The sequence below is a fragment of the Synchiropus splendidus genome, chromosome 1 (genome assembly GCF_027744825.2).
Source record: "Synchiropus splendidus isolate RoL2022-P1 chromosome 1, RoL_Sspl_1.0, whole genome shotgun sequence".
NCBI classification, from domain to species: domain Eukaryota; kingdom Metazoa; phylum Chordata; class Actinopteri; order Syngnathiformes; family Callionymidae; genus Synchiropus; species Synchiropus splendidus.
In genome coordinates, this window is record NC_071334.1 from 31,064,557 (window position 1) to 31,089,356 (window position 24,800).

The following is a 24,800-nucleotide window of genomic DNA, read 5'->3' on the forward strand; positions in this document are numbered from 1 at the left end:
TTGGGAGCACAGTGCCGTCAGACAAAGCCATGTGATGTGACATCAGTGTAACAGCAATGGGTACAAGGAAATACAGCCTCTCAACTTTTAAATATTTTGTTGCTGATGTCTGGCAAATTTTCTAAATATTTTAATTGTAGGAGAAAAAGATTTTTGACCTCAGTAGGGTCATGTCGGATAAACGCGTCAGCTCAGTGACGTGTTGAGGGAAGTATTCTCATTTACACAATTTTATCTTTTATTCATGTGCAATAGAAAATCATCGGGTGACTAAAAGCTTATTAGTCAACAGTAGTTTCACGATCAACCATGTCTTCATTTTGTTGTGAAAGAGTGAGTGACTACATTAAAATGAAATGAAACAAAAGCAGGACATCAGGAAGAAAAACATCATTTAAGCTGTGGGACTCGCCGAGTTCCACGGAAACACGACCTGCTGACATGATCACACTCCAACAGCTCCCTGATGGAGAGTCTGTTTTTCCTCTTTCCCTCATCTTCTGGCCTCCTGCTGTTGTTGGCTCTGGCGCCAGCATCAACTCCTCGGGTGGAGGTGAAGTTCTCCGCTCAGAAATTCAGCTGCGACAGACCTGAGGAAGCAGAGTCAGACCTCTGATCTCTGACAAATGACTGAATTACACACTTCACAAGTATCAGTTGTTGCGTAAACGGACATGCAAGTTGGACCTCTACATGATCTCATGGAAGCACATTTAGGCTAACAGTCCCGATGAGACTCACGTCAACACAATTTAAAGGCTGCGACACAGTGAATACAGAAGAGCTTCTCTCATCCTGTTACTCAAGTCTTGACATTGTTCCTTTTTGTGAGGGTTAAAATGTTAAATCTGCACAAAGGGACTCCACCTTACATTCAACAACACAATTTTAATGTGGGGAAAAAAATAAAATAAATGGGTGACTTGGTGTATATATATATATATATATATATATATATATATAAAAAACTAAGTCACCCATTCACACACACCTAAACCACTGGGGACAAACTGGGGTGAAGTGTCTTGCTCACAGTCACAGGCCAACCACTGATTTTAACTGAGTTCTTTCTTCATTTAAAACAAACCAAAACTCAAATGTGTCTGTACCAGGAGTGGGACTTTAAGAATGAACTTTATGAATTGATCCGAAAGTACACAGACTGATCGCATCGGACCTTTCTTTAACAGGGAACATTTTTCAGTACAACAATTCAAGGTGTGTCGCATCAAACTATGGGATGTCATAACCAAAACATCCAGGATGAAGGAGACTCAATGAGAGAGCACTGATTTTTAGGTGGAAAAAAAACACAATATTGATGCATTTTATGCAGCACAGAGTTCACCCATCTCTGGAGCACTTCCTACCGTAGGTGTACAGATTCAACTTGATCAGCCCGGTGTCAAAAAATTATTTATTTATTTATTATTAGACTTAATTTAGTTTTTATTTTATTTTTTTATCTAGTACGACCCGTGTTATATACACAATGTCATTTTATGATAAAGCAACAGCACGATGACGCTCTGGAAAGCTTTACATGACGGCAAGTGAAGGGGTTGTTACCCAGACTGAGTTTGTCCTTGGTGGCCCAGCCGATGCTGTAGTGCTGAAGGAGCTGCTGCAACAATTCTTTCTCATCAAGAAACTCAAGTTGCTCAATCCTGTGAGGAATTTTAAGTCGAAATGAACATTCATCTGTGTCAACAATGAGAGTTGGAGATGTGAGTCATTGTCACCTGGCCACATCATCCTTGGGCAGCATGCTGTAGACTGACATCATGTCCAGTGCGTTGGCGTGATCCCAGCCTGTCTTCAGAAAGCGTTCCTTCTGAAAAACACAACAACCACCCACACAAAAGAACACACCAAGTTAGGTTTGTTCTGGTCATTTTAACTTGGTTAAAACATGGTCTAGTGTGAAAGCAAACTTGAACCAAAAGTAAATGTTGTTGATCTCGACATGCAACAAAAGGTGTTGGTGTGATGAGGTCACCTGTGAGTCCAGAGACTGACAAGCCTCGACACCAGCCAGCGTGCACTGACGCCGCTGCAGGTTCTCGATCATCACTTGACCGAATCGGTCGCTCATGTTCACCTGGACAAACGAGAGAGCAAGTCAATAGCAATTTACCGTCATTACAATGACCAATGTCTTGGCAGAAGGATCTGATCATAATAAGATCACCTGCTCATAGTTGATGAACATGGCGGTGTGGAATGTTTCCGCAGCCCAGTGGAGCAGATTGGAGGACTGAGTGGGGCTCATGTAGACCAACACGCACTCGGACAAGAGCAAGGTAGGCAACCTGGAAGGGGACAACATTATGTTCGCAAGTTAAAGAACAGTGTCGGCAACTCTACACTGGACCAGATGATGATGGAGTGACAAAGAGATGGCACACCCATGACTAACAGAGTGGTGCTCATCCTTAACTTCCTGTATGAGGCCAAGTGAAATCTCCTGACAGTGAAAACACACCAAATAGGAAGCTGTGTTAACATCCTACAATAAAACCATGATCTCTCCCCTGGCACCACTAAAATATTACTTAAAATTCCTGTAACTGTCCATTAACGTCTTGTTTGGACTGCTGTTGTGGCAACAGCTTTTCCAGAACATTTACTTTAACACATTCACACCGATCAATGTCAGAAGTTTTAACTTGAATCTATTTTGCTCCTCAATTAAAATGGCAAGAATATTAAGGTTTTTCTACGGAAGCACTATTAAAACAAACTGCATCAACAGCCAAGCAGACGATGGAGCTCAATCCCAGTCAGGAAGTAAGTCAGGCAGTTGTCAGAAGCAGCGAATTAAAGCAGCAACTGTCTGTGACTGACGTGAAAGGGTTAAAGCTGAGCTGCAGAATAACAAGTCAAAAGAGCTTGGGAGGTTTTGCCCTCTGCAACCGATCAAGGAAAGAAAAAGGAAGGTGGGGGAGACCTGATGAAAAAAGTTACATCGTGGTTTATACATTACTGTCGTCAATGTAACCATAGCAACGGTCAGCCACAGCTCCTGGCCAATGACAGGCTGGTGGTGAGTTCATGACAGGCTGACATACTCGCTTGGTTTCATCCTGCCAGTCTGCAGGAGGGGCCTTCATACAAGTGGGTGGAAATTGCTATCTGATGATGGGTTTGGTTATCTGAGGCTGCAGAAGCAGCACGAAGCACAGAGCTCTGCAGGGGTCTGAAGCAGATAATGTACGTACTCTGGGCAGAGCTGAAACTTCTTCAGCTTGTCGTCCAAACTGCCGACATCCCGTAGGTCTGCTCCGACGATACAGTAGCGGTCTGAGTCAAGGCTGTGGGCATCTGGTCATGAACAAAAGTGACACACACAAACTGAGCAACGTTTCTGAAAACAAGTCAGACAGCATGTCAGAGGTGGTTAACTACCAAGTAATAAGGAGTCGGTAGAGTGTGTTTCGATGAGAGGCTTGGACAGCGGAGGCTTCGTCCTGGTTAAGAGAACAAACAATGTCACTAAGCAAGTTTAAAAATCAGCTGAACACTGAGATATGAACTCAACATGTATTTGTACCACATATCAAACACATATACAGTTATTTCTTTTGTGGTATCTGAATTCCTTTGGTTTGTTTTTCAGCCACACATAACACCTACAAGCAAAATGTTAAAATATTGAATTTTTCCCATGAGGACTGACAGATTAGGAAAGGATGGAAGAATAGAAGCAGAACAATTTGAAAAAAATGTAATGAAGCCTTTAAATATGGTTTTACCGGTGATCTTTGTTTACAAGGACTCTGTCTCCCTCAACCGACCTTAGGCTGAATTACATTCTTTCTGCGGAGAATTGTTTTTTCAATGAAGGAAAAGGATAGTTTTCCTTGTGCAGCACGCTGTATAATACAGTAGAAACCAGTTTCCCAAATGAATCCTACAAAAGACGGATCCATGTGACAACGCGTATAATGACTTTGCCCAAATACTGAAATCCATCAAAACTCTGTGTTTTCTGATCGTCGTATATAAAAAAAGAAAACTCTTAAAAGACTTAAACAGGATTTAGCTGTTGAATAGATATACACAATTAAAGGTTCATGCAAGTTTATGCTGATATTCACAAGTTCACAACAACAGCACTGAAATGATAAATTGTAAAGTGCTCAGCCATAGCCATAGGCTTCATGTGCAATACATCCACACGCACATACATCAACAATACAAGGGATGAAATAAAAACACTGTTTTCATTGAGTCATGGTTGAAGTGCCACAGCTCATGTGACAATCTGTCAATATTACAACATTAAGCCATTCATTATGAACAACAACAAGTGTCCCAATAGTTATAAAAAAGCGTCCAATAACGGCCTGTGTGTAGCATGAATGTGTAATGGATTACCTCACCAGGTTTTTAATGCTGGGTTGAGAGAATCCCCAAAGTAATAATAAGAAATCAGTGACACTTGGTAAGCATAATATTGATCTCATGTGAAACAAGATTCTCTGACTTACTTTATATTGTGTATTTTCCTCGCCACAATAGTTGGGAAGTCCACTTCAAAGAACTTCCTAGGCATGAGGTCTTCATCCTAAAAATCAACAGCATCAGGATGGAGCCAAAAAGGGGATTCAATGATAAAACCATCCTGCTGCCTACCAGCCACGAACCTTCAGTCTCCAGAACGTAGTGTCCAGCCCAGCACCCAGATTGATCACCTGACAATTGCACTCTGTTTTTCTTAAAAAGGCATCAAGAAGATGATTGACACCTTGAACTCGGCCATAATACCCTGAAAGATAAGACACGAAAAAAATCATAAGCAAAGCAGCAAGGAGGAAGGGAGAACGTCGACTATTACTTCAGGAGAACTACTTTTGTTCTTGAGTTAAAGTCTTATCAAAGCATGACATATGCACAAAGATTTTAACAGAATGTTTTTCAGTACAGTGAAAACCAATTTATAATAATAGAAGAACTGCAAACACTGCATACAATGTAATCAGGACAATGAAAACCTTGATGAATATTGTAGCCACAGAGGTTTACCTCGATTTATTTCCGGTGCCTTCCTTTCTCCGACTGATCTGACGAAGTATTGGATATAAGGATCCTTCCAGTAGCCTTTACTGGTGGCAAACCTTTAAAAAATGATTTAAATGGATAAATATTAAACTGTAAAGTTACATTTGGTCTGGATAAACGACTGATTCTTGAGATCATATTCAACATGCAGTGAAATGTAGTTTTGTTGTTTTACCTTTTACATGTAGTTGCATCGTCACACGTTGCCCTCACTGCTTCATCGGCAGTGTCTGTGTCAGTAAATGGTTGTCGCGTTGCCATTATCATCCCCGGCACTACGTTATTTATCATAAACCCAAAATACACACAGCGGACAGCATGATACTGTTAGGTGATACTGGTTAGCTGAGACGGGCTAACTCTGTGGCTTGCTGACAGTCGCAATTCTGAATGAAAAGAAAAAATAAGTAGAACACAAAATACGAATTACGATGCTCACGCCGATGAATCTACGAAGTAAAAATTAAATCAAGTCAATACGCATTCACATTGGCGATAAAGCATGACTTGAGTGTCTGAACGTGAGCTATTTTCGTTTTGACCGGAAGCAAAACACGAGAATTTCCGGTTAAAAGACGCGGAAGCGCAACAGCAGAATCCCCCCACAAACTAGATTAAAGCAAAGAAATAGCTATGATTGAACCTACAAGCGTAGGCAGAACACTAAAATTTGTATTTTTTCATTTTTAAAATAACGTTTTGTTCATTTAGATTTTATTCAATAAGCAATATAAAACGAGCAATATTCATTATTAAAAAAGAAATAGTCCATTTATAATTAAATTTATTTATTGGTCTATTATCTATAATTAATTGACCTATTAAATCTATTTATTGATAACCATGTACCATTACAATTCTGAAACCCTGCAACATATAAAAACGCTTTAATATAAACCAAACAGTTAATTAAATGATACAGGTATTAACAGGTATTAATCTTTTTACGTCGTTTTTTTTGTTTTTGTTTTTTTTTGTCGTGGATCTCCCATTTATACACAAACCAACACAAATAACTCACAAAATGCACAAAGCTTTTTCTCACTAACACGAGGATGTGGTCCATATAATTAATTTAATCTTTCCCCACGTATGTATACTGAAATTTTATATAAATGATTTATACATATGTCTGAAAGATGAGAAAAATAAAATCATTGAATACGTGCTGGCTTTTTCAACGATCTGTAACGAGAATAAAATATTTTGGGTGACATCACAGCAAATGTCCAGCAGATGGCGGTGCTGCTCCTCTGCAGAGGGGCTTCCCTCTCTCTCTCTCTCTCTCTCTCTCTCTCTCTCGCTCGCTCCCCTCAACGCGCTGCATTGTCAGCGGGGAGAAGCAGCTCGTCCCTCCGCTGTGGGAGAGAGCGACTGGATTATTGGGCGCACAATCAGTTTAGCTCCACGGCTAGCGGTTGACTCTGCAGCGGGGTGAAAAGATGAGAATCTCCCGGGGTCAGTGAAAGCTCTCTCTGGCGCGCCCAAGGACTTTAATGCGCGGACTTGCATCAAAGTTTGAACTTACGGGACCATGTCGTCACCCGCGAAGCGAAGTTTCCCCTGAAATGTCCACTTGGGAAAGGCTAGCTTGAGAGCTAGCGAGGCTTCGAACTCTTTTAGTTGGCGTCAGGGATCGATGGCTCTCGCTCTGTCGCAGTGACAGCTGATCCAGGGGAAGCTCTGAGCACTTCATGAGAAACCAAAGACCCAAGTTTGAGGACAAACGTTGGCAGACTCGACGGGAGCGAAGATGATGAAGCAGTTCAATCGGATGAAACAGCTCGCCAATCAAACCGTTGGCAGGCAAGTAGCACACTCATCCATACTATATACCGCTCCAAGCGCCATTGTCAAACGCTTTAGTTCTCGAGCTTGTTACAGTAAGTCAGTGATGTGGGGATGAAGAGGATGAAATGAATGGCGAGTTCTGGAGTCGGAACCGTGGAAGCTAGAGACAGGAAACATGGATTTCTGTCACACATCATTTCTTCTCCTAATACTTTGGCAAATCCTCTCGTTTTCCCTGGAATTAAATCGAGCTGTCTACGAGTTCCTGTCTTATGTCAGAGTCCCCTTTTACCCTGAGTCAATTTAGATTTAATCCGCTCATTTTGTGGCATTCGCCAATTAAAAGATTTGATTTCATGATGATTCAATGCATTAAAACGACCACCTAACACTTATTTTCGAGTGTTCATTATTTTGTGTTGGGTATATTTATATGTATATTATATCTTATGTTTTTATACACCTGTACTCATACTCAGACATTTTGTGTCTCTTAATAGTAAACCACTTCATACTCCTGTCATACCTTTGCATTGGATAAATCATATTTAATTTGTGTTATTTGTGTGGGAATATGTTGTAAGATAAATATACAGAACAGATTAATATATGCGACTGTACGTCTGTCACTACACCAGTGCAATCATATCTCTCAAGTGTTTTAACTTAGGGTTTATATCTATAGTTATATTTATAGTTTGGGAATGAAGTATGTTTGCCACATGTTTGTGTCAACTGTGGTAGGACAGTGGGGAACCCTCTGGATGTTGGTAGAGGACACTTTGAGTTGCCAAAACAACATAATGTCGTCCGAAAACCTTTTGGGAAATGCATTAAATGGGCTAAACTGCACTCCAGCGGTTTTAAACGTGGACTTTTCCCCCCTTAGAATGACATTTACAAAGTGTCGTTACTTCATGAAGACATCCTATTTTGTGACACCTGCTAAACTTTGTTTTTTAAGTGCAAATAACACAACTAGGTCACCACTGATGGTCCCATGACTGTGATGTGTAGGACACGGGCATGTCCTTTATCTTTTAAGCTTCACATTATGTTTACTTGTCCTGTCAATGATTAAATGGTGATGTGATGTTTCTGGTGGAGTGTGAGGATTAAAACAAAAGTGACATCATACTGGTACTTCCAGGAGAGGCCCAAAAAGTCCCAAAACAGTTTTACGGGAAATATGAAATGCTGTACAAGCACATGTTTGTTGAGCTTCACTTCTAGTAGAAGCGAACAGGCAATGAATGATCAAAGTTACTGAGACCAGTCAGTTAATATTATTGTCTACTACTGTACGATATATACATCATATACTGCAACTATAAATTGGTCAGACAAAAATTTGCTGGTCAGATTGAAATCTGTACCCTGATTCTTACTTCTTGCTGCAAACAGAAGCAAACAATGTTTGCTACATAAAATAAAATACATTTATTTGCTTGTGTTTTTTTGGTTTGCAAATTAAAGGAGGTTTTGTCCTAGCTAATCACAGTGTTTGGGATTAGTCATCCACAATAGTGGACAGAAATCCAGGCAGGTGAAGAGGACAGTGCAGACAGACAAAAAAAGTAGTTGAGTTGAAGATGCTCATGGTTGGCAAGATGGATGAAGGTGGTGGAGAAAGGTTTGCTGTGTAATAATGTATATACAAATGTGATAAAGCAGTCATCATTTTTAATATTAGGGCAGTTGTAGATCACTTCTAAAGACTGAACGTGAACTACTATTTAAATTATTAAAAAGCCAGATATTTATCATTATTATATTTAGTCCTCACATACATACATAGGTTTGAGTGTATATTCTTTAGCGAACAAGGAGTTACTGTCATTACTGAAAGATGGTTTCACTCTGTTTGCCTTCAGTCCGCTCTGTACTGCACAATGTTTTTACACAGACAAATATGATCCTGGATAAACAAGGCTGCTGGAATTCCCATAATTTCCTCTGAGCAGTGAAGCAGCAGTAAAGTCGTGTTTGAGAACACAATGCTGAAAACAGATGTGTGTGCGTGTAAGACGTAGCAGTGGCCTCACAGGAAGACACTTGTAAATGAGTGACACTTCTGTATTTGGATCAGCACTAACGTGCCTCATCCATTTCACATCTGCTGATGCATCTGAATGTTGTGAGCACCGAGGCCGTCTCCGCTGCCCTCTGGGTTCCTGTGATTGTGCAAAGGCAGAACGCCTTGTCCAGCAAGCAGCGGTGTGAGGAAATCGCCCCTTCTTTCTCCTGCAAACAGGAAGCTTCCTTCCCGAGACGTGCGGCTGCTTTCTAGTGAAGTGGAGGGTCAGATTGATGTGCAGGGTGAGAGATTTAAGTGGATTAAAAACAGCAAGTGATTGATGAGGTGGCTTCTTTAAACTGTGTGAACCTTTTCTCCCCCAGTGTTTACTCAAACGTGATGAGGATGAGTGTGGCCAAAATCAGACTGAAGGTCGTAATTATTATTCTGCTTTGTTCACATTCAAATGGCTTTTTTGAGAAGGCATTCAGAAGTCTGCAGTATTTCATATATTACAATCCCTGTGGAAAGAATCGTGTTCTACTTCTTGTCCTTTGTCCGTTTATCAATACGATCTGATCTCCAGCTGTAACTGTAGAGAAAGGTCTCTGCAATTCATGGATTTAAAATTGACCTGATGATTATCAAGTCTCATGTCAGCTCTTTTGTCAGACAAAGGTCACTGCCTCCAGCACTGAGTTTGCAGTGTTTGTAAATCTTCTTTATATTGTTCAGAATGGGGCATGGAAATGCGGTCGTTCTCATGCAATGTAGTTAAAAAAGAGAGCATTCAGATGTCTAATGTTGGGTTTCTCATGTTGAACTGCCCTCCTTCCTCTATATGTTTATAGAGGACTGTGAGCTGCGATCACATGATTGTAGCTTTTGCTAGCTGAAAGTGGGGAAGGAATGTCACACTTTTCCCCCACCAACAAATGTGTGTCAAAGTTGTGGGTGAGAAGATGAATGACCTTTAGGCTTGACTGATAAACGGGATAGCAAGTCACTCCAGGCTATCAGAAGAAGATGAGGTCAAGCAAAAGACTGTGGTTCTGAAGAAGATGTAAGAGCTTCTGTGTTGGCTACTGATGAAGTCATCTCCACTGATCGACAGGAAATCCACGGTAATGACTTTAAGTGGCTCCAGAGATAAAAAACAGGAAGAAGAGATCCAAAACAATCTCATCGTTCTTAGACTTTCTTGACCAGGTTCTTTGTCTGTCTTATTTCAAACAGCACCATGTTGGAAAACATAAACCAGCCACGTGTTAGCATTTGTCTACAGCAGTTTGCCTCCTTCATGGGTTCTTTTTGTTGCATTTAATGCTTCAGATCATCAAACAAATATAATCTAATACTCAGACAACACAAGTAAACACTGAGTGAAGGTTTTTACTTACTTTGTGGTGTACACCACTGTATAACTAATGTATAAGTAATGTTCTCACCAGCTCCAACCTGAATGAGTGTGATCAGTATGCACGCAACTCACTACTATCTATGAGTAAAATGCTTTTCATTCATTGGTGCTCCCTGGTCAATAAATATATGAAGCACTTCAGCAGTGTCCTCCAAATACTGGAGCTTTATAAGAATATAATCCCAGTTGTATCTGGCTATTATACATCTACAGCCAGGTATAACATCTATAAATTCTACTAGAACACAATGAATAAAACTGCGACTATTAAGAACATCGACTACAAGAGCTACTTTTACACACCAGTTCCAAGTATTACTACTAACAACTGGTTCCTTGACTGCAACTGCTCCTTTTGCACTTACACTGCTGTAATTATTATGACTTGCACCTAAGAGGCTTGTTAAATGTCCTATTTGAAATTCTATTTAGCTAATGGCCATCCTATGTATCAGTCGAGTGGAATAGCAACATGTGATCAAATCGCTCAAATGTGGATAGATTATGAATGTGCAGATAATCCACATCTTCAATTATTATTTAATCCTCCTGCTAGATCAGACAGCACCCAGGCTGTTATGCAATCCCTCTGGAGCACTGAGGTAAAGTCCCAGTGGTTCTGTTGAAACGTGACTCCTCACTGGGAATTCTCATAATGTCCTGGCTGAATAAGTAAAGAGGTGACAACTCAGGGCGTTTCCTGGTGTCACCGGAGCTGTGACTTGAACAATGAAATGAAACAGAACCAGGCTGTTATTTTCGTGTACATCAGGGGTGCCCAGATACTTATAAATAACAAAAGTCGCATTGATCAATTGATCATGAACAAGAAGAAACCGTGAGAGAACCAGACTATCACTCATCATTAACAAGTTAGATGGAGGAAAACATAAAGAAACATGTAGGAAGTGAGAGGGTCATAGTGAGAGGGGCAACTCACTGAGAGGTCATAAAAAACAACAAAGATGACTAGCCTCGATTGTGAATGAAACATCCATACAGAAACACAGTATTTCAGCCAGGATCTTTTGGAACTGTGGTGGAGCCCCCCCGATTAGACCCCTGCCCCTAGAGCCATAATTTATCCTTGAGCATTTGTGCTTCACTCCAAAAGACATTGTTTGGAGGATCTCCACACTGGTGCACTGGAGTGTTTGGTTCTAATGAGCAGCCCAGTTCAGCGGTCACATTAGCAGGCCAGTTAAGCTGAGTCATTGCTCTCATGCTCCCTAGTATCCATTACCCTCAGCCTTAATCTGCCAACTGTTGTCCAAAGACTCAGATCCTTGCTGCTCCTCCGCCTGCTGATTGTGTGGAGTGGCTCCTAACAGACGCTCTATTGTGCAGTATTCACTTACCCCACTTCCACTTTGATAGTGTATCGCCATGGTTACCACCCTGAACTGTGCTGTAGAGGAGTCACATGCAGTTCTCAGTGACTCTCTGAAGGCAGACGCCTCTCTTAGGTGAGGTGGGATACAGTGGAGGTCAGCTGATGCCAGCGAAACAATTGTTGTTTTGTTTTGCTTGACCTTGCCTGACCTGCGATTTCCCCCTATCATTGCCTCGGTCGGCAATGTGTTGAATTAGAAAGCTATTGCTTTGACACAAGTGGCTGTCAATCATGGCTACGTTCAGGGCTTAATGCTCAGAGCAGATTTTTTAAAAGAAATGTGCATATATGTTTGCGAGGTTAGATTTCACATTTCCAATCAACTGTGATGTGCATGTGTCTCCAGTGTGAATTTAAACGCCCCAAATGTGTCCCACATGTCCATTGGGATACAAGGATATCTCACGCAGCGAGTGTGCTCAGTGTTTGTAAACAAGGACACTAGCGATGGAGTGTGTCTGGTGATTTAAAAGTTGTTGATCTATCGGAGCCTGCTCATGCACATGTGTTTGTTTTAAGGAGAAGGTGAAGATGGAGAAGAAAGGCAGATTTTGGCCTTTGCTTCTTGTGGGGCCATGGCTGAATCACAATTATTAATCACAGTTTTTCTTGATGGTTGGAAAAACATCTGGTTTTTCTATTGTTTTGCTTCAAAAATGTGCAAATAGCTTTCGAGGCAAAATGAAACTTGAATAGCTAAAGATGAATCAGATTGTTAATGATCATACATCAGGACGATGCAGCATCTGCTGCGCAACATGAGCATTTCTGCTTTATGGGGAACTTTTTTTGGTCAAGCCCGTGGGTTTCTCACCAGCACGACCATGGCTGTTCTCCAGAGAAATTCTTTCCACTCATCACCAGTGTGCGTTGCTGCTCAGAGGAGCCAGTTAAACCCCCAAAACTCCTTTATTTGTGTTTCTTTTCCCCTTCTAACCCCCAAACTATCATCCCCTCTCTGTCAGTCGCAGTCTGCCTCTGTGTTGTAATTAAAAGCAGATGGCTCTGCGGAGGTTACTGAAGTTCACAGAGAGCAGAATCCTGCTTACATGCAGACAAGCCACTCATTGATGTGGCTCAGCAAATCAAAGCTCGACTTTGGTCGTGCTTTTAAGCTGCCACACCAAGATCTGCCAGTGTTGGTCTGATTCGTAGTCATGCGTGTAGAGGCACTCAACAAATCCCATAATAGATTATTAATTCCAGCGCAGCTGAGGAGGAAGCTTCATTATAATATCTTTTTGATCTGATTAGTTGATTTGTTGTCACACTAGTTATGACGATTAATCCCTTGTATTAAGTAGGTATTTGCAGGCCGGTGAAAGAGTCCAAGTGTGTCATGTGATGTCACTGCAAATAAAATGCTGCCAGATTGTGTTGTCTTGCAGTCAACGTATTCTTTTATAGGGTTTCTGCTACATGTGAGAGATGGTGGCGCAGCGCCACGGTTTAAATGAGAGCTGCCATGCTTTCAGGATCATGATCTCTTTTGAATGATTAAATCCCACATGATCTAACATATTTAAACAAAGTGGAAAAATCCACACTATCCAAACGAAACATTGTAATATCTGAAGGAACTGAAGGAACTGAAGCACCTGGACGAACAAATGAAGAGACGGACCGCGTGAGGACGGCTCCAGATTTGAGAACACTTTGCTTCTGGAATGGCTGCGTTCCTTAGGGACAGGGATGTTGCACAGTTGTCCACAGTTTCAAAAACTCCTTGAGTTATGATGTGTTGCAAACTTTGGCTCCATATGATGAGATTACTGCCATATTACACACTTACTATTCAATATTGTGTATTTAGAGGCGAAGAAAAGCCCCCAAGGCCAATTGTGCGTTGTAAATGCTCCAGACCGCCGCATGTCTTTCCTCCTGTGAAGGTGTTGATAAGAAGAAAGAGCTGAGCTCAACTTTCCTAGCCTTCTCCCTTTAAGTGAATCTAATCTGGCTGACCTCTCCAAGCTCAGCTATTAGTTTACTATTAATAGGCTCAAGCATAGGCTGCAGCGTAAGATCTGGTGAGCCTGGGTAGCTTGTGGCATTTACTGTTTGGATGTGGACTCATGAGTGTTACACTCATGGCTTAGGGACACACACTTATCTGAAGCTTATCACTCGCCGCTAGATTTTCTAATATGATAGTCCTACTGCTGCTCTTAAAGGTATCTTCTGAGTGGGTGTTAAATCTTTAAATCATTGGTAATGAATCAATAATGAAAGTAAATAGTTACAGGGGTGAGACGCTAAATCATTATAGCAACAAAGATGACATAAAGATAGACTGGTTTTAGTTTTAATTGAACTCTTGAAATGTAAAACTAGCTTGACAAAGTAACGCAGTTACTCAATATTTGGCTCGGCTTTTAATGGTGAGGGATTATTGAAATAATTAAAAATTAGTCATTGAAACAGATTATGACACATCAATGAGAGTCTCAATCCAGACATGCTACTGTATGGAATTCTACTTCTATAGATATAATAGAATTAAAAACAGCTGGTGTAAGTTGCATTGCTGTTGTATCCTCGAGGAAAACAACCAAAATGGTTACCACCAGCCAACAAATCTATTAAACATGGAAAGTGTCTCTGCTGCTAATAGAATGCTCAGTTAATAAACTTTGGAAGAGGACGGTGGTCACAAGATCATCAGATGAAAAAAACATGGAAATGCAAACTTGTTTAGCTGTTTTTGGCTTTTGAGGTTTGTTGGTTTGTTATCTCTGATGCAGCATTGATAAGTTGATAAAAATGATGATAGTAAGGTTGTGTTCTTAAAGGCAGGCAGTGAACTGACAGCTCGTATTATTGTCCTTTGTCATGTGGACGTAAGTTCAGCATGTCTTGAAATTTCATTTGGGTTGTGCCCTGCGTTTGGTGGGGTATCTGCTGCACAGTGTGCTGTGACTGAGTCATCAACAAAGACACATGCTGCCAGATGGTTGAACCTAAGTAACCCTCTCTAGAAACATTCCCACGATTGTCCAGGCCACAGTTTACAATGTGTCAGTGTTTCACATCTGACAAACCAGTCCTGTTACGTTGTCTTTTGTGCTCGACATATTTTCACAGTAAGAGCGCTGACTGCACCTGCCTTATTTGTCTGCCATCGCTAATCTTTGTTGTTTTTTCTCACCCACAGAGCGGAGAAAACAGAGGTCCTCAGTGATGATCTGCTGCAGGTGAATCATTAAACTGACTCTACTGGTGCCTTTTTTGACCATAGCTGCTGAGAGAAGCCAGGACCTCAGATTAAAAAAAGCAACGACTAATCATTAGTCGGATTTAATGCATTATGATAGTCCTGCAGTCAGTCCCTGGGCTTCTGGAGTTAATGCTTGCTGTAACAAAGTGTGGCACAGAAGTCTCCCTGGCCAGTTAGTGTGTCAGGAAAGGGAACATACGGACTGACAACCACGCTGAAAAGTCAAATTTGATGACAGAAAAACAAGGAAATGATTGCTAAAAAATTAACTTACTAAAGAATTTCAAACTTTTCTCAATAATAAATCTGAAAACGTATTGTCTGATAGCGCGTTTACAATATATGATTTGAAACTTGGAACACAAATGTTTTAATCAATATTTCATTTAATTCAATGTTCAATGATTCAATTTCATTGAGGGAAAAAAAAAACAAGGGGGCACAAATCAACATTTTGATGTGGGAACGTACAGACATTAGTTTCTCTAAACATAGAGATTGTTAAATACCAATAGTGCTTAATCGGTTAAATGCAGATCGGAGGTCGGAGTCACATGATAAATGTACAAGCTGTTCAAGAGAGAGCTGTTGGTGAATGATCTTGTTTCATAAAAATAGTTTTGTGATTATATCACTGATATTCAGGGGATTTGTTTTTGGTTATAAATGAGCTTGGTCATCTCTCTGAGACTTGAACTAGAGTCTGTCTGCCTGAGTATAACAAGGATTTCATTGACGTGGTTCACCAAGAGTCTCTCTAGTTCTCCTGACGTAGCCAGCTGTGAGGCTAATGGGAAGGCAGCAAGGGCTGAAACCATTGAACCGGGGACTATTATTCGATTTTCCCAGATACAGATAGAGAAATTGAAATTGAAGCACATGTTCATAGTTTTAGGATTTTAGAATCAGGATATGTCTTTAGATTTGATCTCCGGCGAATCAATTCCGCTAACCAAGAGAGTTTGGCTGTGTTACGTTGTCACGATACAGAAGTAACTGCACCATAATGCTGACACTCGTGACAACACAGACTTGCTGCAGTGAGCGTCGCTGTGTTGCTCTTACCCAGTAAATTGCAAATAATACTGTAGACGTTATTCCCTGATCCGTGAATAATATTCAAGTGGTCCATGGCGCTAAAAAGAAAAGAAGAAAATACTGGCGGCTCAGCAAAGACATTTAAACTATGATCTGTTTTCGTGAGAGAATGGGTGGCGACAGCTGGATGTCAGAGCAGTCTCCTTTCGCTTGACTTCTTGTCAAAACCTCAGTCCTTCATTCTTACAGTTCCACACCCTCCTTTGTCGTCGCTGTATTGATAAAAAACGTTGACACCTCATTCACTCATGGCATTCTGAGTCTTGTTTTTCATTACTTCATTACTTTCTATTCAAGCAGTAGAGTTCCAGTTTAGAGACGGGAGATGTAACCTAAGGTTACCACCAGGTAGCAGATCTTGTTGGTGATCGGCCTGGGACCTCATTTATCAACCGTGTGTAGAAAAGAGTCTACATTCAGTTGATGAATGAAATTTAGAATGTGTGGCACACTTGTAAGTAATCTGTGATAATGAATCCCCCCTGTTTGTATGCAACATGCACATGCATGGATCAGATCATTTGTATTCATTTCCACCATATACGGCTGCAAAAAGCCCGCTGAAAAGGTCTGAATGGACTGTTGCCCTCATCAAAATCATGGCGGACAAGGTGTAGAATGGTGGAAATATTTGGCGGAACACTAAATAAAGGTGTGACCAACTAAAGAACAGAATACAAAAACTGATGCCAACTATGTTGAGTCAAAGGAAAGATCGCTATCAGAATTCAAAACAGAACCTGTGTTTCACACTGCAGGTAAAATAAGAAGCTGGGCAGATGGGCTTGGTAAACATTGTTTCAGACAGTTTAATTTGAACTAAAAGAACGAGACAATAATGCGATGCGTTTTCAATAGCAGTCAAACTGGGCTCACTGAATGTAGTAAAGAAATTAATGAGCAACTGACCAGCATCGGAACTGTGTTGCTGTAAATAAAAGAGATTGCTTCATGCGCATTACAGGTGCTATAGTGTTAAATAAACTTTAAAAATTGAATCATATTGAGATTATTTCCTGATGCAAACTTTGGATCTGAAATGCCACAATGTACAAAGGTCAGGAAACGGGTAGACGAATCTACATTTCAGGGTTCCCTTGTCTGATGACTAAAATTTGAAGCCGAGTTGATGCAGACTTCTGTTTGTCGTTCTACCACTAGATTTTGTATGTGCACATGGTCAGAGCTGTTCCTAAGCACAAGTTGATAAATATCGTACTTTGTGTGGGAATATTTGTACGCACACGACACACACGTCTCCCACATGCGTAACTCTTGATAAATGAGGCTCCTGGTGTCATCAATGTGACTCACACTCAACACTTGGTCACCTCAACAAGTTTTCAACATTTATTATCACCACAGTGGCATTTCTCTTGACCTCATGAAAGTACAATTTTTGGATTAGATATTCATATCCTGAAATAAAGTCTCAACCAAATTCATAATTTCTCCTTTAATGGGAGAAAGATAAGGAGTATGTCTTTCATCAGAATCTAAGGTCAATTTGGGCACCAAGTCATGTGGTCATACTAGCGCAGGTTTCAGTCTGACATGAGAAAACACCAGGGTTGTAAATAGATGTCCTTCACCTAACTTGTTTGTTGGGGAGCAGCTCTGACTGAACTATGCATCTACCCGTCTTGATGTCTTCTTTGAACGGTCTTGTGTATGTAAAACTCAGTTAATGCAATACAGCAGCTATTTAAATGAGTTCCAAAATTCTCAGTAAGTGAGGCGTTACTTGATGTCCTCCCTCTGTTTGTGTTTGGAATAGCGCAGAGACTAAACTCAATGTCTGACATTTGGCTTCCTGGCCATTCTGCTTTGCCAGGAAATCAGCTGTTGAGTTAGCGACTAGAATGTGCTGTCTGAGGAAGGGAAGTCTGGATTCCTGGGATCCTTGAAACAATCAGTTTGCCGGCTTCAATTTTTTAAGGATATTTCTATGGCCACTATTACACAGCTGCTCGCTGCGGCGCCTTCATCTGAATATCAATATCAGTTTCTTTAGCCTTTTTTTAATACTGACTTGTTCCTCAAGAGTGGCAAAGACCCACATTCCAGCAGCAGCTGTCCATTCCTCAGCAGCTTCTGACGCAGACAGTCGTCCGAAAGAACCCTCCAGAAATAACAAGTCCACTCGCATGTTGGCAGGCAGCGCAATGATGAGGCAGCAATCAGCTGTTTTTAACATCCTCGCTGCATAAACCAGACAAAGAAGGCTTTGTTTCAATCCACTCCACCCTGGCTGAGTCATGTTAGGATATTTTCCTCTGTTCTAGACTTGTTCAGACTTGTTTTAAATGCATATGATGAAATTTGTTATGGAACAGGGAGACAATGAAATAATATGCCTTGATGTATTAAATACACTGAGTGAAAACATAACTGTTATTATATTTATTTAACAACTGATTTCACTATTAAATATAGATGATCAGATTAGTATGGCGAGTCAAGTTTATTTTGGTGTCAGTATTCGGCCACAAGGCAACAGTAAAGGTTGCTGAAGGCCAAAAATGCATCAAGACTAGGACATCAAGACGACATAATGAAGACGATGACGACTGTTTTTCTCTGTGATGTCTAGATAACAGGAACTTGCATAATAGCGATAAGTGTTTTTCCTCTTGAGAGCCTGTGTACACAACTTTTTTTGGAAACTTTGTGAGATCATCGAGTGGCATGCCCCTTTATGTGGAAATTGGAAATTTCAGTAGTAACAGAGACTCTGTGTTGGGAATCCCTGGCGTATGACGCATCACTGCAGTGTTGACTTCATCCCTCAGCAAAACACATCCAACAGTCTTTCACCTCAGTTAGCATGAGGATTCCTTTTTCCTCTGGGCTTGTTGTTGGTGTTATTTTTGCGATTGTCTGCTCGACCAAGAGTGAGCCCCACATTTCAACAAAGGAAAATGGCTCAGAGCTGAGTTAGCCGAACACAGGAAGCAGCTCCATCCGCGTGCTCAGGAGGGGAATTCCCTGCTTGTTTTGTGCCAGGTACCGACTGGATTGACTCTAAAAAGAGCATATAGAAAGCATATAGAAGCTGTCCATTTGTGTGTGTGCGTATGTGTATTTGACCCAGCTGTTTTGGGAATGCTGGAGGCCACCACAGGTCAAGAATGACGTAAGAGGTTCGGGGCAGAGGGAGGGAGAGGAGATGGGGCTGACTAGCTGAGCCGGATATCTGTTGTGGAATTCCGACTCGCTTCTGTTTTTGGAACACAATTGTCTGGTATTTGGCTGACCCTCCCTCCACATTAGTCACTGTCCATTTTGCCCACTTTGCCCTTCAGACCTCCAATATTTCTTGTTTGCAAACTGGCTGGTACCAACCCTATGTATATCAGTGTCATGTTTTTGAGTACATATTTTATGTATGTATGTAATTCTCGAAATCTCTGAGCTCAATCTGTCTTTTTGTATGAGGGTTGTTTACGTCCTCCAAGTCATGAGTTGATATTTTTATGATTATTATGATTATTACTGTTATTATGTTTTGGCTGCATGTTTTCCAAAGAACTTTCCTAGTTGGTGGGATCCCCACTGACCATGGCAATACATCTGATTCTGATTCTGATGGCTTTTAAATTTACTGTTCCCTATACATACAAAATCTACACTGCACTTGCTATTGCCCTTGAATTTATATTGTTTGGACTAGGGCTGGGCAATAATTTGCTTTAATATTGAATAAGTCATTCGAAAATAATGATTTCCTCAATGCATCGTAATGGAGGCATGAATAATTCTGATCATGATCAATTATTATGATCAATTATTATTATTATTATTATGTTACCCTCAGCAGGCTTCAATGGACTCTGGCATATAGCAAAGGTATTTGATATAAGCAACAGCTTTACTGCAGCCAACAGCAACACAGAGAGAAGAAGTCAACAAGACGTGCATTGTGTGTAAGATAAGTCACTTGGGAAAATGGAACCATGTTGGATCCATAATAAATAATAATAATAATAATTGTTATATTATTATTAAAAATGACTCAGTCTGTGAACTCGAGAAGGACCGACTGCCTGTTTCATCATGTGAAAACCATGGGTGCTTGGGGGACACTGAATAGTTGTACTCATGGGCGAAAACGGAGCATTTAAGTGCTTTAATGTCAACATGGAATTTTCATTGAAAGCTTTTTTTTTTTCTTTTTTATATTTCCACGTTGTTGTAATACGTTTGATCATGTGAAAGTTCGATTTTAGCTAAGAGATCACTTTTCTGAAGGCATGGCAACTCCCTGAGCTCTCGCTATGTGTGTTTAAACTGGGCAGGGTACATGTACATTTTTCCAAAGTATACAGATAATTGAGCAAAAATTTTAAAAAAGAACACTAAGATCAGCAGAATAGAACCCCTTTAAACTGGTCATAAACACAGTTTCCCAATGTAAGCGCTTTAACCCTTCATGGTTGGTCATACTCACAGAAGAAGATAATCCATGTTTCTAACCTCGGTCAAACACTTGTTAGCGTGAAGACACCAGTGAGTGTTGCGGTCTGTGTCAGTGACCCCCTCACTGAGGAGCTCATCAATGACACTATTCTGTCCTGTTTGCCCAAAAGCACTGAGTGCAGCTGTGTGTCCAGCACACAGGAGAAAGTCTATGTGGTTAGAATGACTTTTTAAAGAGAAGCTTCTTTCATGGACACAGCTCATTATTGACCGTAGATGTCGAGACCCTTCCCAACCGTCATGTGTGTGCTCATTTCCTCATGAATGTGTTCTTGCGAAAATAAGAATCTCTATTTGTTTTATTCCCAGATTGAACGACGCATGGAGTTGGTGCGTGTGGTGTCACACAACACACACAAGAGGATGGTTGCGTGTCTCCAGGGACACATTGGCGCAGAGGCAGAGAAAAGACACGTAAGATGCTTTACCTAGTAACAAGTTGTTCAAGTTTACAACAAAACACAGTATAAGCAATTTTCTGTTCTCTACTCCTCATCACCCACCCTACACAGTCTGTACCGCGCCTCTATACAGGAAATGGTCAGGTAAACAACGATGATGACTTGCTTTACATCTCTGGGACTCTCCACATCTGTTTCCATTTCTCTTTCATCACAGTTTTTCTGCTGGTGTCACGTGCATGACATTTTCACTTACACTTCTTCTAGGCCAGCACAACCGTCTGGAATTTACAGACTATTGTTACCCATGTCTCTGATGCTTGTTTCTCTTTTCTGGATTAATTTTGAAACAGTTATTTTCACCCTTTTCAAGGAAATTCCTCTTCCTCATTTTCATTTATTGGAATCGCACCAGCCTTGCGGAATATGGAAATGTATACTCAATCAACTTAGACATGGCTGTTTTTTTTGCACACCAAAGGCTTATTTCTTTCATGTGTGAGCATACATTTGCTTAACATCACCAAAATATGAACGTAGAACCAGCGTTGCTAATCATTGGGTATGTCCGCTGCAGCTAATATTCACCACCCCGAAATGTTTCAAATAAGTCAGGAGGCTCTGCCAAAAGGAGAAGTTTCATCCAAATCGCAGACACAGCTCATGCAATGTTGAGTTGGACAGGGCACGGTTCCTTAATTGAGCAGTCTGAATGTTAATGAGGAAGTTAGTGCCACGCTGTCTTAAAGTCACGGCATTTTCCTTAGTGATTTCAGTTTCGCCAAATAAAATGTACTATGTGGTGCGACATGCATGTGTCCAGTGGTTTCACTTGTAGCCTACTTGAAAAGAAGAAAGGCAAACAAGAATTCAAATATTCAAATTCAAATTCCATACAGTGCTTCTCACTGCGCAGAAAAAGGAAAACCTGTACAACAATCTACAAATGTAACACATGCATGTTTGGCTCTTACATTTTGGAATCTCAAGGCCTTAGTGGCAGCAGTAGGATGCTAAATGCAGACACCCGGTGCTTGCAGTGACGTCAGAGCTGCAACTTGATATTTATGTCCGCTGGTAGCCCAGCTACAAACAAGGCAAATATTGTGATGAATGCTAAAATAGTAGACCCATCCCTTGCTTTTTTCAATCCATATACAAATCTAAATACGTTATGTACTTCTAGCTGGTTTGCTTTTAAGGCGCTCAAACTGAAGGAACTGAGGTGAACTCCTCCTCGCTGGAGAGTTGTGTTGAAACCTCTCTTCTGTCTCTTCAACTTGGTCCATGCAAAGTTAAGATAAAAACAGTGCAATGTTATTAAGCCAATAATAACGACTATAACTACTAATATAACATGTTATCAATAAGAAATGAGGTGAAGATGTGAGCCTGGAAAATAAGCCTTTTATTTGCAAAAGAATATTCTAAAAGTGTCTTTTATGTTGAGTGCACACTGAAGACTCCACTATGTATCGTTGACTGACGCCGCTGTGTTGCTCACAACAGAAAAAGCTTCCTCTGACGGCCTTATCACAGGCCATGGTGGAGGGGGGAAACCAGCTGGGAGAGGAGTCCTTGATCGGGTGAGTCCACGCGTGTCGAATAACCAGTTTGTTGGACCTGGCGACTGTTGCTATGTGAAGTATTTGGGCATCAGGGAGTGGGATCTAGGCACTTGAGAGGGAGGCTGTTTTTGTTGATGGGGCTTCCAGTGTGTCCTTTATTTGGTTAAGGGAATCAACGTAGTCTGGGGGTGAAGTAAAGTAAAGTTTCCAAGTATTTACCACTTTCAGTTCTTTTTTTTTTTCACCACAGTCATTTATGGTTGAGGAACTTGAGCCTTTAACTTTGACACAGACAGCGTTGTGCACAGCTGATCACATTACCGTCACATGCTTTCATTTTCACTTATTGAATTGTTTATGTGGATTGTTGGGAGCAGAGTTTGGAATAAACTTCAAAGTGATGCACGTCGTGTTGAGAACGTTTTTGTCTTTGCAGGAAGATGATGGAAGTGTGCGGTGATGCGGAGAATCGTTTAGCGTCCGAGCTAATGCAACATGAGCTACAGATAGAAAAAGATGTCCTGGATCCTCTGAGTCAACTAGCAGAGGTCCGAAATCGCCATCATTCCATTGTTAATGTTTGACAACACTTCTTTTCTGTTCTGTCTTTACGTGAAACCTTTTAGTGCTTACCTTTTTTTTGTGGGGCACTGTCATCTACAGTGATATGAATACTTGTATTATCAAACTGTGTATGAAAAAAAAGCATTTTATTTTGTCAAGTACAGTTGTAGTATGTACATTACAGTGTTCTCGCTGCTGTTTCAGCACCATGCCCCCCACCCTCACGTTGGAATTTCCAGCTGTTTTTGTCAACATGAAGCACTACCTCACTGTCATGTGTCATGGCCTCAGATATTACTCAGCTAAGAGAATTAAGGTTTTGTCTATTCATGTATCTGTTGCCTTAGGTGGATATTCCAAACATCCTGAAGCAGAGAAAGCAGCTGGCCAAGCTGGTGCTGGACTATGATTCTGCAAGAGCAAGGTGTTTAACTGTTTTACTCCTGAGATCCTTCATTGTTCATCATTGATCTCATCTTCCTTGTGTCTCAGTTCTATATATTGTTAGGGTTGCGCCAATTGATCAGCAACCGATCACTGCCTGTCATTACTACTTACAAAAAAACGATCACATGTGACATACTCTGATCAAGCCCTGGCTGTTGTGATGCGTCTGCTCCTCCCTCCCTCTCTCCCTACTCGCTGCTCGCTCAGCAGTTTTTCAGTCTGTCATGTCAAGTTTGCATCCTGCAGCACATGCACGGGACAATGCTCTGCGGGGGAGCACATCAACACCGGCATCAACACCACAAATGAAATACGCCATTTATATCTCTCTCATTATTATTAAGATTGTTAAAGATATGTGCTGTTCTAATATCCTACAATGTTATTTCACAACCGTTGAGGTTTTTGTTTATAAAAAGTAGATCAGAATTAATGAATTTACATTTTGAGCTTTAACTCACCTCAAATTGATGGCAGTAGAGCCCTACTTAATAAGATAAAATGTTTTGGATGAATATCATTCAGCTCAGTTAGATGCTTGAGATTACTTTATTGGAGTTTAATGTAGATGACATTTTGTACACACATTACAATTGTCTTATTTCCTGTTGACAGATTGTCCATTTTGAATTGGTCTCTTCTGGTGGTGAATAAATGCGTTTATATAATGGAACAAAAGCATCCTTAACAGTCTCAGCTTTGCGTTCACCTTAACCTAGCATTTCCAACATTGGTCCATAGGTGATTATGATATTTGAATTGCTTTGCTGCCCATGATATACATTTTTATCTACTTATAGTGTTGGAAAATTCTGCCATAAAAGACTTCAGCAAAAGAATACATTTAAAAAAAACACAAAAAGCATGACTTTACAGTCAGGCGAAATATTTTCTCCTTCATATCTATGTCATTGGTTAAATAATAACTCACACGACACAACTTGCACATCTAGTGACGTTATTTTACACTGGACTTATGAAGAAAGCATTGCCATACAAAAAAAATCCTTTGAACCACTGTTTTATTTGAATCCTACTTTTGTTTAAAGTCATTTATCTCCTCAACATTTTTTCCCATGTGCCCTCAGGTGGTTGCAGGCGACCAAGTCAATAATCTCAGGAACAAACACTCAAGCACTGACAGCGAAGGCTGATCTACTCAAGGAGGAAGTGGACGAGGCCATGAACAAAGTGGAGCTTTGTAAGGTACGAAACTGTGGGAACTTTGACTTGATAAGAAGGCGACAGGTTTTACCTAATGGCTGGACTCAAGCCTGACTATCCTCCCACTTGTTTATTTCACTCTCAGTTTTCTCATTCCGCAAGCATTTAATTTGCTTTTCA

At 40.7% G+C, this 24,800-nt stretch overlaps 2 protein-coding genes across 5 annotated transcripts in view; one reads left to right on the forward strand and one right to left on the reverse strand.

Annotated features, from left to right (window-relative positions):
- Window positions 1-80: 80 nt before the first annotated feature.
- Window positions 81-5,634, reverse strand: lcmt1 (leucine carboxyl methyltransferase 1). The gene is made up of 11 exons (XM_053858241.1): window positions 5,240-5,634; window positions 5,029-5,120; window positions 4,650-4,771; window positions 4,494-4,570; window positions 3,409-3,470; window positions 3,222-3,324; window positions 2,192-2,312; window positions 2,000-2,101; window positions 1,743-1,834; window positions 1,570-1,667; window positions 81-590 (listed from the first exon to the last, which is right to left on the reverse strand). The coding sequence occupies exons 1-11, from the start codon at window positions 5,353-5,355 to the stop codon at window positions 568-570; spliced, it is 1,008 nt and encodes a 335-aa protein (XP_053714216.1). The 5' UTR covers window positions 5,356-5,634; the 3' UTR covers window positions 81-567.
- A 765-nt stretch (window positions 5,635-6,399) lies between these two features.
- arhgap17a (Rho GTPase activating protein 17a) overlaps window positions 6,400-24,800 on the forward strand; it is a 29,475-nt gene continuing 11,074 nt past the window's right edge. For 2 of the 4 annotated variants that reach the window (XM_053860536.1, XM_053860564.1), the window contains exons 1-8: window positions 6,401-6,870; window positions 14,837-14,876; window positions 20,786-20,890; window positions 20,989-21,021; window positions 22,387-22,463; window positions 22,882-22,993; window positions 23,357-23,433; window positions 24,545-24,662. In XM_053860536.1, the coding sequence (XP_053716511.1) occupies window positions 6,818-6,870; window positions 14,837-14,876; window positions 20,786-20,890; window positions 20,989-21,021; window positions 22,387-22,463; window positions 22,882-22,993; window positions 23,357-23,433; window positions 24,545-24,662 (615 nt within the window). In that variant the 5' untranslated portion in view covers window positions 6,401-6,817. Of the gene's footprint in view, window positions 6,871-14,836; window positions 14,877-20,785; window positions 20,891-20,988; window positions 21,022-22,386; window positions 22,464-22,881; window positions 22,994-23,356; window positions 23,434-24,544; window positions 24,663-24,800 lie in introns of all 4 variants that reach the window. The other 2 variants (XM_053860554.1, XM_053860544.1) reach the window with 2 other exon arrangements.